Genomic DNA, 15,986 nt, shown 5'->3' with positions numbered 1-15,986 from the left:
AGCAACCAGGAGAGACCCTCCAGAAGTACATCTAGTGCTTCAACAACGTCCGCCTCAAGATCCCCAAGGTGATGGACGAGGCCATCATCTCTGCATTCTCTGATGGCGTCCGCTACGTCAAGATGAAGGAAGAGCTCGCTATCCACGGGGAGTTGTGCACGTCCCTGGAGTTGTTCAACCTGGCGACCAAGTGCGCAAGAGCTTAGGAGGGGCGCCTCTCCCTCCTCGAGCTCCCAGCTGCAGACCCGGAGGAGAAGAAAGCCAAGGCCAAGGATGTGAAGCGCAAGGGAGCAGTCGTGCTCGCAGCAGAACCAGACACCAAGCAAGGCAGGGACCAACCAGAGTCGTCCAAGAGCAGTCGTCCGTTCTGCGCCTTCCACAACCTGAACACCCAGAACACCAGGGACTGTCAAGAGCTCAGAGCCATTCGCGAAGGACGCTTCAGTCGGCGCCCCGAGCGCGGCGACCGGGGCTACGGCAGAGGAGGAGGACGTGGTGGCGGACGCTGGGACAACCGTGGCCCGCGCCAAGAGTGGCGCGATCGGCCTTGCGAGGACCGCTGGCAGGATCAGCCTCGGGAGGGCACTAATAGAAAAAAGGCTTTTAGTGGCGCACCAGTTTTTGCTATTAATGGCGCACTATAGGTGCGCCACTATTAACACGCCACTAGTAATTGTTAGTAATGGCGCACCTTTGATGCGCCATTGGTAATCCAAATACCAGTGGCGCACCACATGGTGCGCCACTACTAACCCTTAGGTGCTCCACTGGTATTCCCTCCAGGTGCGCCACTAATAGCCTTATAGGTGCACCACTAGTAATAAAGGAAGGTGCGCCACTAATAAGGGCTTAAATGCGCCACTAGTAATGTATTTGGAAAACAAAAAAATCCAAATTTACAGAAAACAACCTATAAGGAAAATAATTTAAAAACAAAAAATGAAATAGAATCATAATATTTATTATAGTAAGAATATTACAATGTCTTTACATGTATCCAATAAAAGGAAAATTGCAAGGAAATAAAAGAAAATCCTAAAACTAATCTTCTAGTAATCTTTTCTTCTTTTTCTTCACTTTATCCCTGCAAAATGTAACAAAATAAACAGAAAGACAAACAAACTATTTATAACATGTCAATACTGTCATTTTTTATGCAGAACTAGATATGAGCATATATTTCTAGAATTACATGGTGTGAATATTGTACGAGTAAGATTATAATGGAAATGAATTTTGAGTATATACTCCTATTTATACTGCCTTGTGAATGTTAAGTTTGCACATCACACTACTGAATTATGATGGCGTAAAGTTTATATGAAACTAATGAACAAGTTCATAAGTATCAGCTTTATAAGAACTGTCCCCATTATTCACCCGTTGTTACTTGCATGCCCTGTGTTAGTCCTCAATGTCATGAAGATTTACCTCAGGAGGCCAGCACTAACCCAACTGATATATCAGTTACTCACTTGCACTCAAGTAACTATAAGTATGTTAAATATGTAGCAAAGGAGGATTTTTCACACCCCGAGACTTTAGCCTGTTGCTTATGTAGCTATGGAAAGGATGGAAAGAAAAGAAGCAAGCAATTTTCTATCTGTTAGTATCATGTTTCTTTTCAGAAAATGACTGCAGAAATTAAGTTTCAAGATAGGATAGTAGCAAGCATACTCAACCACAGCACCAGATCTGGGAATTTTACCTTGCAACGGTCGCATAACTTCACACCATCAAATGTTAGCTTGTTTATCTTTATGGTTTTCCACAGATCCTCTGCGTACGGGTGGCATCCATCCACTAAAATACTATCAAAGCAAACCATGTCTGTAAGAAGGTAAAATACTAAGGAACCTGCTCTCATAATTCATAGTAAATAAACCGCCAGCAAAGAGGTTGTTCCGAAAGTACAGTGTGCTGCTTACTTTGGTCTGAAGCGATTGATTGGTACAGGTTCTTTAAGAAGCTCATTTAGTGCATCCAGTGAGCCCTGAAAATTATTTGAACTGTCAACTTGAGCTTTGTGTTTAGCAGCAGTGCATATAGCCTTCATAGTTCATACATAGGCCAAACAGTCTGAGCGGTGAACGATGAACTGTACCTGGGATGATATCAGGAACGGGAAGCAATCCGTGAAGGTGATCTTGTAGCCTTGAGCATACTCAGGATTAGTCGGCCTGATTTCGGACTCTGTGAAAAGCATGAAAAGGAGACATTCTCCATAAGTACCAGAGACGATCTCACCGAGAATACATTTTCTTAATATTTTTCGACACGTATACAAGGTATATTTTGCGATGAAAGAACATCACAAGGCACACACCTTCTTTAAACCGCACGAGCCGACTTGGCTTCCCGAAATAGGCGAAGAGCCATTCAGCTGCTTCAGCTCCTTCATCATAAGCAGAACCAGACCACTCCCAGATGGAGACGTCGTCAAGCGTGGCGTGTTCCGTAGCAAGAGGGACCTTCACTGTGTCCATCCCGGGTGCTCTTATAACTGCAATCAGCAGAGGGTCAAATAAAATTGATGTTCAGGTGATTTCCTCTGAAACATTAAAAATTAAGAAAGGACATCACAGTTCACATCCCAGGTGCTCTTATAAATGTTGTCAGCGTCTCTGAAACATACAAAAAGGAAGCCGCATCACAAGTCACAATGTATCAAAGGGTATATACAATTACTTCTGACCACATCTACTAGTGCTAGTGTATTGCTTCATCAAACAACAAGCAGTATCCAGCAACACATGGGAGACAGAACATTTTGCAGGAAACTAAATTAGTCTGAACAAATTGTCTGTTAAAACAAAACAGAGAGGCAGTGGCTAAACTTTCTCTGATGGTGCTCCATTGGGGTTTACACACCTTAATTTGGAAAATATTTAATCAGGAAGAAAATTAGAGCACATCTTCTTGTGAACCAAAATCACTAGTACAGTACAACTTGACGAACAAACAACTATTGGTCAAAATTAAATTACTGCAACCCATCTTCTCCTCTGGTTGAACATATCTTACTCCAGTGCAAAATCGGTCGGAACAGATCAAATGTCTAACGTCAATGATCAAGAAAGAAAGAAGGAAAAACAAGAGTACCCAAGCAGGAGTCGGGGGCGGGCTGCCAGTCCTCGTCGAAGGCCGGCGGCGGCAACTCCACCTCCACCAGCGCCATCCTGGGCTCCACCCGCTGCATGAGGGCCCTGCCCTTGGCGTTCACCACCACCCACTGCCGGTCCCACCTGAACCCTGCAGTCCGTCGGCCGCCGCCATCAGATGAGAACAGAGCTCAGCACGATAGAGGAAAAATGATTGGTTTCGGTGAAGCAATCAACCAAGCTCAGCTCAACTACACGAACAGAGCTCAGCGTCGTTTCTGTAAAGTCTCTGCAGGTAGTCCAGTATCATTAGAGCATCCGGTGAGGAGGGTCGGGGAAGGAGCTCACCATGGCTCCATGCCCTGGATCTGGTGTGAGGGAGGGGGAAGGGGGCTCGCCGTGGTCGGAAGGGAGAGGAAGAGGCGGTCGGCCGGGGCTTCCCAATCTAGATCGAGGTCGAGGGAGGTGGGTGGGTGTGTCAGGAGGAAAGGGAGGGGAGAGAACGTGACTAGAGGGAGGGGATAAGGGGTGATAGCAATGGCGCACTGGTAGGGGGTGCGCCATACGTTATAAATAGCAATGGCGCATCTCTTACAGGTGCGCCATTACTAGTTAAAACTAGTAATGGCGCACTTTCTCCCGGTGTGCCACTACTAAGTCTGGGGAGGGGTGGGGGCTAGGACAAAACTAGTAATGGCGCACCACACACCAGGTGCCCCATTAGTAATATGGCCACTAATGGCGCACCCATATCTGGTGCGCCACTGCTATATAGCAGTGGCGCACCAGATACATGGTGCGCTATTAATGTTCATATTACCTATATCCGTTTTTGTAGTAGTGGGACGCCTGGAGGGATCAGCCTCGCGAGGATCGTCCTCAAGGCAACCCTGGACTCCCTCCGCTGCCACCACCACCAAGAAGGACTGACGACCACCATCAAGACGAGGGGGCTGGGGGCTTCCAGGAGCCGCGTGCTATCGCTTGCATCCTGGGCGGGGCCCAGGCCCCAGCCTCGCAGCGTATCTTGAAGCAGTTTGCTCGTGAAGTGAATGCAGTCCTCCCCAAGCTCGAGGCCACATGCCCGCTCAGATGGTCCCAGTGCCCCATCATGTTCAACTCAGCAGATCAGCTCAAGTGCGCGGCCACCGCTGGCGCCCTCCCGATGCTTTGCTCCCCGGTCATTAGCAACATGCAAGTTACCAAGACCCTCATCGACGGCGGCACAGGGCTCAACATCCTGTCCGCCGACACGTTCGACAACCTCCAAGTGCCTTATGACCAGCTCCAGCCTACCAAGCCTTTCTCAGGAGTGACCGACGGTTCCACCACCCCGATAGGGCAGGTCCGCCTCCCTGTCACCTTTGGAGAGCACAAGAACTACCGCACCGAGCTCATCGACTTCGACGTCACGCACATCCGTCTGCCGTACAATGCCATCCTCGGGTATCCAGCCCTGGCCAAGTTCATGGCGGTGACCCATCACGGCTACAATGTTCTCAAGATGCCGGGGAGCGGCGGAATCATCACGGTCCCGTGTGAAGAGAGAGATGCGGTGTGCTCCCTCGAGCGTGCCTTCCCAGCTGCAGCAATCGACGACCCCAGCAACAACGGCGAGGGCCCTCCTGAGGCCATCCCCAAGAAGAAGAAGAAGCTGCGCCGAGCACGACCTCAGGAGGGTGGCATCACAACAGGAGCCTCGTCAGGATCAGCGCCCGCTCCAGGGGCGCCTCCCTCCGTTGCATAGGAAGGTGCGCCCGGTGAAGGAAATATGCCCTAGAGGCAATAATAAAGTATTATATATTTCCTTATATCATGATAAATGTTTATTATTCATGCTAGAATTGTATTAACCGGAAACATAATACATGTGTGAATACATAGACAAACAGAGTGTCACTAGTATGCCTCTACTTGACTAGCTCGTTAATCAAAGATGGTTATGTTTCCTAGCCATAGACATGAGTTGTCATTTGATTAACGGGGTCACCTCATTAGGAGAATGACGTGATTGACTTGACCCATTCCGTTAGCTTAGCACCCGATCGTTTAGTATGTTGCTATTGCTTTCTTCATGACTTATACATGTTCCTATGACTATGAGATTATGCAACTCCCGTTTATCAGAGGAACACTTTGTGTGCTACCAAACGTCACAACGTAAATGGGTGATTATAAAGGTGCTCTACAGGTGTCTCTAAAGGTACTTGTTGGGTTGGCGTATTTCGAGATTAGGATTTGTCACTCCAATTGTCGGAGAGGTATCTCTGGGCCCACTCGGTAATGCACATCACTATAAGCCTTGCAAGCATTGTGACTAATGAGTTAGTTGCGGGATGATGTGTTACGGAACGAGTAAAGAGACTTGCCGGTAACGAGATTGAACTAGGTATTGAGATACCGACGATCAAATCTCGGGCAAGTAACATACCGGTGACAAAGGGAACAACATATGTTGTTATACGGTCTGACCGATAAAAATCTTCGTAGAATATGTGGGAGCCAATATGGGCATCCAGGTCCCGCTATTGGTTATTGACCGGAGACGTGTCTCGGTCATGTCTACATAGTTCTCGAACCCGTAGGGTCCGCACGCTTAACGTTACGATGACAGTTTTATTGAGTTTTGATGTACCGAAGGAGTTCGGAGTCCCGGATGAGATCGGGGACATGACGAGGAGTCTCGAAATGGCCGAGACGTAAAGATCGATATATTGGACGACTATATTCGGACTTTGGAAAGGTTCCGAGTGATTCGGGTATTTTTCGGAGTACCGGAGAGTTACGGGAATACGTATTGTGCCTTATTGGGCCATACGGGAAAGAAGGAAAAGGGCCTCAAGGGTGGCCGCACCCCTCCCCTTGGTCTGGTCCGAATTGGACTAGGGAAGGGGGACGCCCCCTTCCTTCCTTCTCTTTTTCCCTTCCTCTTTTCCTATTCCATATGGGAGGTGGAATCCTACTAGGACTAGGGAGTCCTAGTAGGACTCCACACTTGGTGCGCCCCCTCCTAGGGCCGGCCTCCTCCTCCCTTGCTACTTTATATACGGGGGCAGGGGGCACCCCAGAGACACAACAATTGATCCTTGAGATCTCTTAGCCGTGTGCGGGGCCCCCCTCCACCATATTACACCTCGATAATACCGTTGCGGAGCTTAGGCGAAGCCCTGCGTCGGTGGAACATCATCATCGTCACCACGCCGTCATGCTGACGAAACTCTCCCTCAACACTCGGCTGGATCGGAGTTCGAGGGACGTCATCGAGCTGAACGTGTGTAGAACTTCGGAGGTGCCGTGCGTTCGGTACTTGATCGGTCGGATCGTGAAGACGTACGACTACATCAACCGCGTTGTGATAACGCTTCCGCTGTCGGTCTACGAGGGTACGTGGACAACACTCTCCCCTCTCGTTGCTATGCATCACCATGATCTTGCGTGTGCGTAGGAAATTTTTTGAAATTACTACGTTCCCCAACAGTGGTATCCGAGCCTGGTTTTATGCGTTGATGCTATGCACGAGTAGAACACAAGTGAGTTGTGGGCGATATAAGTCATACTGCTTACCAGCATGTCATACTTTGGTTCAGCGGTATTGTGAGATGAAGCGGCCCGGACCGACATTACGCGTACGCTTACGCGAGACTGGTTTCACCGTTGCGAGCACTCGTTGCTTAAAGGTGACCGGCGGGTATCTGTCTCTCTCACTTTAGTTGAACCAAGTGTGGCTACGCCCGGTCCTTGCGAAGGTTAAAACAGCACCAACTTGACAAACTATCGTTGTGGTTTTGATGCGTAGGTAAGAACGGTTCTTGCTAAGCCCGTAGCAGCCACATAAAACATGCAACAACAAAGTAGAGGACGTCTAACTTGTTTTTGCAGGGCATGTTGTGATGTGATATGGTCAAGACATGATGTGATATAATGTGTTGTATGAGATGATCATGTTTTGTAACCGAGTTATCGGCAACTGGCAGGAGCCATATGGTTGTCGCTTTATTGTATGAGATGCAATCATCATGTAATAGTTTTACTTTATCACTAAGCGGTAGCGATAGTCATAAAAGCAATTATTTGGCGAGACGACAACGATACTACAATGGAGATCAAGGTGTCGAGCCGGTGACGATGGTGATCAAGCACGGTGCTTCGGAGATGGAGATCACAAGCACAAGATGATGATGGCCATATCATATCACTTATATTGATTACATGTGATGTTAATCCTTTATGCATCTTATCTTGCTTTGTTTGACGGTAGCATTATGAGATGATCCTTCACTAAATTATCAAAGTATAAGTGTTCTCCCTGAGTATGCACCATTGCAAAAGTTCTTCGTGCTGAGACACCACGTGATGATCGGGTGTGATAGGCTCTACGTTCAAATACAACGGGTGCAAAACAGTTGCACACGCGGAATACTCAGGTTAAACTTGACGAGCCTAGCATATAACAGATATGGCCTCGGAACACGGAGACCGAAAGGTCGAGCGTGAATCATATAGTAGATATGATCAACATAGTGATGTTCACCGTTGAAACTACTCCATCTCACGTGATGATCGGACATGGTTTAGTTGATATGGATCACGTGATCACTTAGAGGATTAGAGGGATGTCTATCTAAGTGGGAGTTCTTAAGTAATATGATTAATTGAACTTAAATTTATCATGAACTTAGTCCTGATAGTATTTTGCAAATTATGTTGTAGATCAATAGCTCGCGTTGTTGCTTCCCTGTTTTATTTTGATATGTTCCTAGAGAAAATTATGTTGAAAGATGTTAGTAGCAAAGATGCGGATTGGATCCGTGATCTGAGGATTATCCTCATTGCTGCACAGAAAAATTATGTCCTTGATGCACCGCTAGGTGACAAACCTATTGCAGGAGCATATGCAGACGTTATGAACGTTTGGCTAGCTCAATATGATGACTACTTGATAGTTTAGTGCACCATGCTTAACGGCTTAGAATCGGGACTTCAAAGACGTTTTGAACGTCATGGACCATATGAGATGTTCCAGGAGTTGAAGTTAATATTTCAAGCAAATACCCGAGTTGAGAGATATGAAGTCTCCAACAAGTTCTATAGCTAAAAGATGGAGGAGAATCGCTCAACTAGTGAGCATGTGCTCAGATTGTCTGGGTACTACAATCGCTTGAATCAAGTGGGAGTTTATCTTCCAGATAAAATAGTGATTGACAGAATTCTCTAGTCACCATCACCAAGTTAGTAGAACTTCGTGATGAACTATAGTATGCAAGGGATGACGAAAGTAATTCCCGAGCTCTTCGTGATGCTGAAATCGACGAAGGTAGAAATCAAGAAAAACATCAAGTGTTGATGGTTGACGAGACCACTAGTTTCAAGAAAAGGGCAAAGGGAAGAAGGGGAACTTCAAAAAGAACGGCAAGCAAGTTGCTGCTCAAGTGAAGAAGCCTAAGTCTGGTCCTAAGCCTGAGACTAAGTGCTTCTACTGCAAAAGGACTGGTCACTGGAAGCGGAACTACCCCAACTATTTGGTGGATAAGAAGGATGGCAAAGTGAACAAAGGTATGTTTGATATACAGATTATTGATGTGTACTTTACTAGTGTTTATAGCAACCCCTCGGTAATTGATACTGGTTCAGTTGCTAAGAGTAGTAACTCGAAACAGGAGTTGCAGAATAAACAGAGACTAGTAAAAGTGAACAAAGGTATATTTGATATACAGATTATTGATGTGTACTTTACTAGTGTTTATAGCAACCCCTCGGTAATTGATACTGGTTCAGTTGCTAAAGAATAGTAACTCGAAAACGGGAGTTGCAGAATAAACAGAGACTAGTAAAAGGCGAGGTGACGATGTGTGTTGGAAGTAGTTCCAAGATTGATATGATCATCATCGCACACTCCCTGTACTTTCGGGATTAGTGTTGAAACTAAATAAGTGTTATTTGGTGTTTGCGTTGAGCATGAATATGATTTGATCATGTTTATTGCAATACGGTTATTCATTTAAATTAGAGAACAATTGTTGTTCTGTTTACATGAATAAAACCTTCTATGGTCATACACACCAACGAAAATGGTTTGTTGGATCTCGATCGTAGTGATACACATATTCATAATATTGAAGCCAAAAGATGCAAAGTTAATAATGATAGTGCAACTTATTTGTGGCACTGCCGTTTAGGTCATATTGGTGTAAAGCGCATGAAGAAACTCCATACTGATGGAATTTTGGAATCACTTGATTATGACTCACTTGATACTTGCGAACCGTGCCTCATGGGCAAGATGACTAAAATGCCGTTCTCCGGAACTATGGAGAGAGCAACAGATTTGTTGGAAATCATACATACAGATGTATGTGGTCCGATGAATATTGAGGCTCGTAGCAGGTATCATTATTTTCTGACCTTCACAGATGATTTGAGCAGATATGGGTATATCTACTTGATGAAACATAAGTCTGAAACATTTGAAAAGTTCATATAATTTCAGAGTGAAGTGGAAAATCATCGTAACAAGAAAAATAAAGTTTCTACGATCTGATCGTAGAGAAGAGTATTTGAGTTACGAGTTTGGCCTTCAGTTAAAACAATGTGAAATAGTTTCACTACTCACGCCACCTGGAACACCACGGTGTAATGGTGTGTCCGAACGTCGTAATCATACTTTATTAGATATGGTGCAATATATGATGTATCTTACCGATCTACCACTATCGTTTTGGGGTTATGCATTAGAGACAACTGCATTCACGTTAAATAGGGCACCATCAAAATCGGTTAAGACGGCGCCTTATGAACTGTGGTTTAGCAAGAAACCAAAGTTGTCGTTTCTTAAAAGTTTGGGGTTGCGATGCTTATGTGAAAAGGTTTCATCCTGATAAGCTCAAACCCAAATCGGAGAAATGTGTCTTCATAGGATACCCAAAGGAGACAGTTGGGTACACCTTCTATCACAGATCCGAAGGCAAGACATTCGTTGCTAAGAATGGATCCTTTCTGGAGAAGGAGTTTCTCTCGAAAGAAGTGAGTGGGAGGAAAGTAGAACTTGATGAGGTAACTGTACCTGCTCCCTTATTGGAAAGTAGTTCATCACAGAAATCTGTTCCTGTGACTCCTACACCAATTAGTGAGGAAGTTAATGATGATGATCATGTAACTTCAGATCAAGTTACTACCAAACCTCGTAGGTAAACCAGAGTAAGATCCGCACCAGAGTGGTACGGTAATCCTGTTCTGGAGGTTATGTTACTAGACCATGACGAACCTACAAACTATGAAGAAGCGATGGTGAGCCCAGATTCTGCAAAATGGCTTGAGGCCATGAAATCTGAGATGAGATCCATGTATGAGAACAAAGTATGGACTTTGATTGAGTTGCCCAATGGTCGGCGAGCCATTGAGATTAAATGGATCTTCAAGAGGAAGACAGATGCTGATAGTAGTGTTACTATCTACAAAGCTAGAATTGTCGCAAAAGGTTTTCGACAAGTTCAAGGTGTTGACTACGATGAGAGTTTCTCACTCGTATCTATGCTTAAATCTGTCTGAATCATGTTAGCAATTGCCGCATTTTATGAAATATGGCAAATGGATAAACAAAACTGCATTCCTTAATGGATTTATTAAAGAAGAGTTGTATATGATGCAACCAGAAGGTTTTGTCAATCCTAAAGGTGCTAACAAAATACGCAAGCTCCAGCGATCCATCTATGGACTGGTGCAAGTATCTCGGAGTTGGAATATACGCTTTGATAAGTTGATCAGAGGATATAGTTTTATATAGACTTGCGGTGAAGCCTGTATTTACAAGAAAGTGAGTGGGAGCACTACAACATTTCCGATAAGTATATGTAAGTGACATATTGTTGATCGGAAATAATGTAGAATTATTCTGCAAAAGCATAAAGGAGTTTTTCAAAGAGAGACCTCGGTGAAGCTGCTTACATATTGAGCATCAAGATCTATAGAGATAGATCAAGACGCTTGATAAGTTTTTTCAATGAGTACATACCTTAACAAGATTTTGAAGTGGTTCAAAATGGAACAGTCAAAGAAAGAGTCTCTTGCCTGTGTTACAAGGTGTGAAATTGAGTAAGACTCAAAACCCGACCACGGCAGAAGATAGAAAAAGAATGAAAGTCATTCCCTATGCCTCGGCCATAGGTTCTATAAAGTATGCCATGCTGTGTACCAGATCTATTGTATACCCTACACTGATTTTGGCAATGGAGTACAATAGTGATCTAGGAGTAGATCACTGGACAGCGGTCAAAATTATCCTTACTGGAATAAGGATATGTTTCTCGATTATGGAAGTGACAAAAGGCTCGTCGTAAAAGGTTACGTCGATGCAAGTTTTGACACTAATCTAGATGACTCTAAGTCTCGGTGTAGATACATATTGAAAGTGGGAGCAATTAGCTAGAGTAGCTCTGTGCAGAGCATTGTAGACATAGAAATTTGCAAAATACTTACGGATCTGAATGTGACAGACCCGTTGACTAAAATTATCTCACAATCAAAACATGATCACACCTTAGTACTCTTTGGGTGTTAATCACATAGCGATGTGAACTAGATTATTAACTCTAGTAAACCCTTTGAGTGTTGGTCACATAGAGATGTGAACTATGGGTGTTAATCACATGGTGATGTGAATTATTGATGTTAAATCACATGGCGATGTGAACTAGATTATTGACTCTAGTGCAAGTGGGAGACTGAAGGAAATATGCCCTAGAGGCAATAATAAAGTATTATATATTTCCTTATATCATGATAAATGTTTATTATTCATGCTAGAATTGTATTAACCGGAAACATAATACATGTGTGAATACATAGACAAACAGAGTGTCACTAGTATGCCTCTACTTGACTAGCTCGTTAATCAAAGATGGTTATGTTTCCTAGCCATAGACATGAGTTGTCATTTGATTAACGGGGTCACCTCATTAGGAGAATGACGTGATTGACTTGACCCATTCCGTTAGCTTAGCACCCGATCGTTTAGTATGTTGCTATTGCTTTCTTCATGACTTATACATGTTCCTATGACTATGAGATTATGCAACTCCCGTTTACCGGAGTGTGACACCCAAGTTTTTATTTGGATTTATCAAAAGATTTTATTTGACTTGAGGGAGGTGAACTAGTTTTTTCTTTTTCTTTTTTCTTCAAAAGAACTCTCCCTTTCAAATATTTTGTTATGGCAAAAGTTTTATTTGGATTCACCCAAGATCTGTCTTTGGTCTTGGAGGTTCTTACTCTTCATTTGGACTCAAGACAAATATTTTTCACTTGGAAGAATGCCTTGCTAAAATCCCTTTGAAATTTGCACTATGGCTTTTGGAATAATCCTCTACCACTTTCAACATTTCCCTCTTACCATGGCCTTAGTGCAAATACTCTCTCCTAACCCTCCCCTCGTCTTTTGGATCATGTTTGGCATCAAATCCAGCTAGTTGAACCTCCCCTATGTTTATTTTCCATCTAAATCTTATTCAAATAAATTTCTGTCTCCTATTCTATCCATTGGTGATTTACAAAGGAACTCTACTTTCTGTTTTGATTTTTGCCCCCAAACCAACTCTCCTCCCTAGTCCTTTGAACCCTCAACCAAGACCCATGAAGATCCACTGGTCTTCAGTTCAAAATTTTCAAACTACACTTGCTGCAAGTTTGGACCAGATTTGTCAAATTTGGTGAAATTCATTCAAATCCTTCTCCAAAAATTCCAAGAAAATTCAGGCAGCCTCTGGGTGCATTGAGTGGTCACCTCACCAAGTTACAGCTCCAGAGAAATTTATCTCATAGCCAAATCATTCTGTCAAGCACCTGCAGTGCATTGTCAAATTCAGGTTCAGAAATTCAGAGAACAGTTCAGTGGCTTACTGTCGTTTTCTTCAGAGATGGTTGTCGATCTCGCCAGTGCCACTGTGTCGCCTTGCTCCTCGTCCCCTCCCCCTTGTTCCTGCACCGCACGAACGCCTGGCACCTTGCGGACGTCGGCGACGAGCAGCAGAAGGTGCACCGCCCCGTGACCGACGCCAGCGGCGGCTTTGCGGCCACTAGCGGGAGGCACGGCGCTGACGGCGCCACCCAGCGCCGCCCAAGCCACCGGAGCTCGCCGCGTGGCCTTCCACTCCCCCGAACGCGCAGCCGCTCTCGTCGTGAACCGCAGGGCGCGGAGCGCGCTCTCTGCCCCGTCGAGCCTGTGCGGTCACCTCACCGTGGACCGACGCCATTACGCCAAGACCAACTCCGTTTAGCTGTGGAATGACTCCAGTAACCTCCACTGATGCTGCCCGGCCACTCAAACCTCCTGCCAATCCACTGCATCGCCGTAATCGCTCGCCGGAGATTCTCCGTTCACGGCCACCCCGTCGATCCGCCTATAAATAGAGGCCCCGAGCTTCAACTCGAGCACCCACCATCCCTGCACTCCACCTAGAGCACGCCTAGCCACTGGAAGAGCCCCGAGGAGGTCTCCTTCCTCGACTCCGGCCGCCACGACCCGCCACGGGATCCAGCTCGATTCGCCCCCGTGTGTGCACCTCCGCCTCCCTTCTCTTGCCAGTAACTTCACTATGCACCTCTCTTTCTGACCCGCGCTTCAATTCGAAGTTTGCAGCCCTCCACCGGAGTTCCCCATCATCACTCGAGCCGCCGTCCGCCGGAGATAGTGTCGCCGTCGACGTAGTGCTCCCCGTCGGTCGAGTCCACCACCCACCGACGCGGAAGAAGACGCTGAAGCTCTTGGTACCCTCCGATCCTCCTAACTCGCCGTGGTTCGACGCCGACGTCCACCGCAGTCTTCGGGCGCCGGCGAGCTTTTCAAACCTGACATGTGGACCCCGCATGTCAGCCTCTGTTCTATTCTTTCGCGAACCGTTTTCTGTTGGCGCCTTCGGGCAAAATACGTTTTCTTCCTTTAGCTAGCGCATTTCTTTCCGAAGCGTTTTCTGTTTTCTCAAATAAAACCCTGGAACTTTTCTGTTTCATTACAGATAAGTCCCTGGACAGAAACCTTTATAACTTTTTAATAAAAAGGGATTTTTGAGTGATTGTTTTTCTGACAATCTTCAAATTTTGTCTAGTTTTTTATGGGATTTATTTGAAAAATATTTGGAAGAGTTTCTGTGCACGCGTTGGTTTTCACGTTAGTGCCCGTTTTCGTGATTGCCATAGGTTCCGGAAGAGGTGACGGAGCCGCGAACTTCGCCGAGCTAGACTCCGACTTCTCCGAACCAGGCAAGCATGTTTGAACATTTGATATGATAAGTGTTTGCATGTTTGCTTGAAAGTTTTTTGCGTGGCATATGAGTGTCGGTAAATACCTCGTTGCTTGTAAGGCAACTACCCGCGTGTTCCAAAGTTGCGATGATCTCTGATGAGAGATGGCCTAATCATGTGGTGACATGAAGGGCAGCAAGGTGGTACTGTTGTAGGATACCAGCCTTGCGTCATCCGACTATTTCTGACGTTAATGTGGACGGAGTCACGTTATCGTCCTTTCCCTTTTTCGTGCTGCCACATGTTTCATTTGCCAGGATGCGGTTTAGTAAGTTGGTAACCTCTTTCCGTGTACACAACAAACAGAGAGGCCGGGATGATGGTACCTTGGCCCAGGATTAAAGCCAGTCATCCGGTCAGGGGGCATGGGTGTTTCCGGTTGGGACCGAGAGGGGGGGCACCCCCTTAGAGCGCGCATATAGAAATTTGATCCCATGCTACGCGAGGTTGTAGCCTCCCCGTCTCAAGGTTTTTCTTAAACGTTGCCGAGGGTGGTCCCTGGCTTCGGAAGGTTGAATTGGGTGTGTACTGGTTAGACGTGTTTCTTCTAAAACACCGTAGACGGAACTAGTCCCTATGACTACTGAAATCCGTTGGCTGTGGTTAAGTACAAACTTTGCAGAGTCAATTCCATCCAAATCATCGTATCCATGATCAAGTAGTGAAATCAGTATTTCCATATCTATCAGCGTGGAAAACTTGTCCCCGGTGAACAAGCTCAAGTGGTAAATCCAGTTTAATTATTATTCCTATGGATGGACTAACTAATTTTATTCGTCTCATACTTGTGATAATTTATGCTCCCGAACTATTAATTTATTGAACTGCAATATAAGCCCTTTATGTGACGTCGCTCAGACGTCCGACTGCGGCGTGTCTCTTGTTCCTTACTTTAAATGTAAGCCCTTTATGTGATGTTGCTCAGACGTCCGACTGTGGCATGTTCGTCTTTTGTTTTCTGTTATAAGCCCTTTATGTGATGTCGCTCAGACGTCCGACTGTGGCATTATTATTATTCTTGCATTTTCCTCTCGAGGAGTCTTTCAGACACTCGTTTGGCACCAGTATTATTATTCTCACAGTTTCCTCTCGAGGAGTCTTTCAGACACTCGTTTGGCACCAGCATTACTATTCTGCAGTTTCCGCTCGAGGCGTCATTCAGACCCTCGCTTGGCACCCAGTATTTATTATCTCTATGTCTGATCGCACTGGATAAATTGTTCATTTGCTTCATGTTTACATTTGTTATATCTCATGTCCGAACTGTCTTGCGAGTACTTTCATAGTACTCACCTGGCTTGTTGATTTGGCCAGATGTTGACGAGGGCGATCTCTTGGATGAAGAGTTTGATAGCGCGTCCGACGCCTAGAGGAGTCCCAGTCAGTCCTGCGCGATCCCGGATATTGGTCACTTGTATTATATACGCTTCCGCCACCCGCAATAAGTCTCCTCGAGCCTCACTCCGACGCTCGAAGAGATGTAGTCTTCAGGAGTCATATCCTTCGCTTCGCGGTGATATTTCCACCACCGTTATTATCGTGAGTTAGTAGTATGCCACCCTATCCGCCGTCTTGTGTTATCGGCGTGCTTGT

At 45.5% G+C, this 15,986-nt stretch overlaps 1 protein-coding gene across 1 annotated transcript; it reads right to left on the bottom strand.

Annotated features, from left to right (window-relative positions):
* Nucleotides 1-1,599: 1,599 nt before the first annotated feature.
* Nucleotides 1,600-3,411, bottom strand: LOC123120460 (mitochondrial amidoxime reducing component 2-like). The gene is made up of 7 exons (XM_044540455.1): nucleotides 3,363-3,411; nucleotides 3,103-3,252; nucleotides 2,327-2,503; nucleotides 2,105-2,193; nucleotides 1,929-1,993; nucleotides 1,709-1,811; nucleotides 1,600-1,635 (listed from the first exon to the last, which is right to left on the bottom strand). The coding sequence occupies exons 1-7, from the start codon at nucleotides 3,409-3,411 to the stop codon at nucleotides 1,600-1,602; spliced, it is 669 nt and encodes a 222-aa protein (XP_044396390.1).
* Nucleotides 3,412-15,986: the final 12,575 nt, after the last annotated feature.

This window comes from Triticum aestivum, chromosome 5D (assembly GCF_018294505.1).
Source record: "Triticum aestivum cultivar Chinese Spring chromosome 5D, IWGSC CS RefSeq v2.1, whole genome shotgun sequence".
NCBI classification, from domain to species: Eukaryota; Viridiplantae; Streptophyta; class Magnoliopsida; order Poales; family Poaceae; genus Triticum; species Triticum aestivum.
The sequence above is the reverse complement of the archived record's forward strand: the minus strand, read 5'-3'. Positions and strand labels throughout refer to the sequence as shown.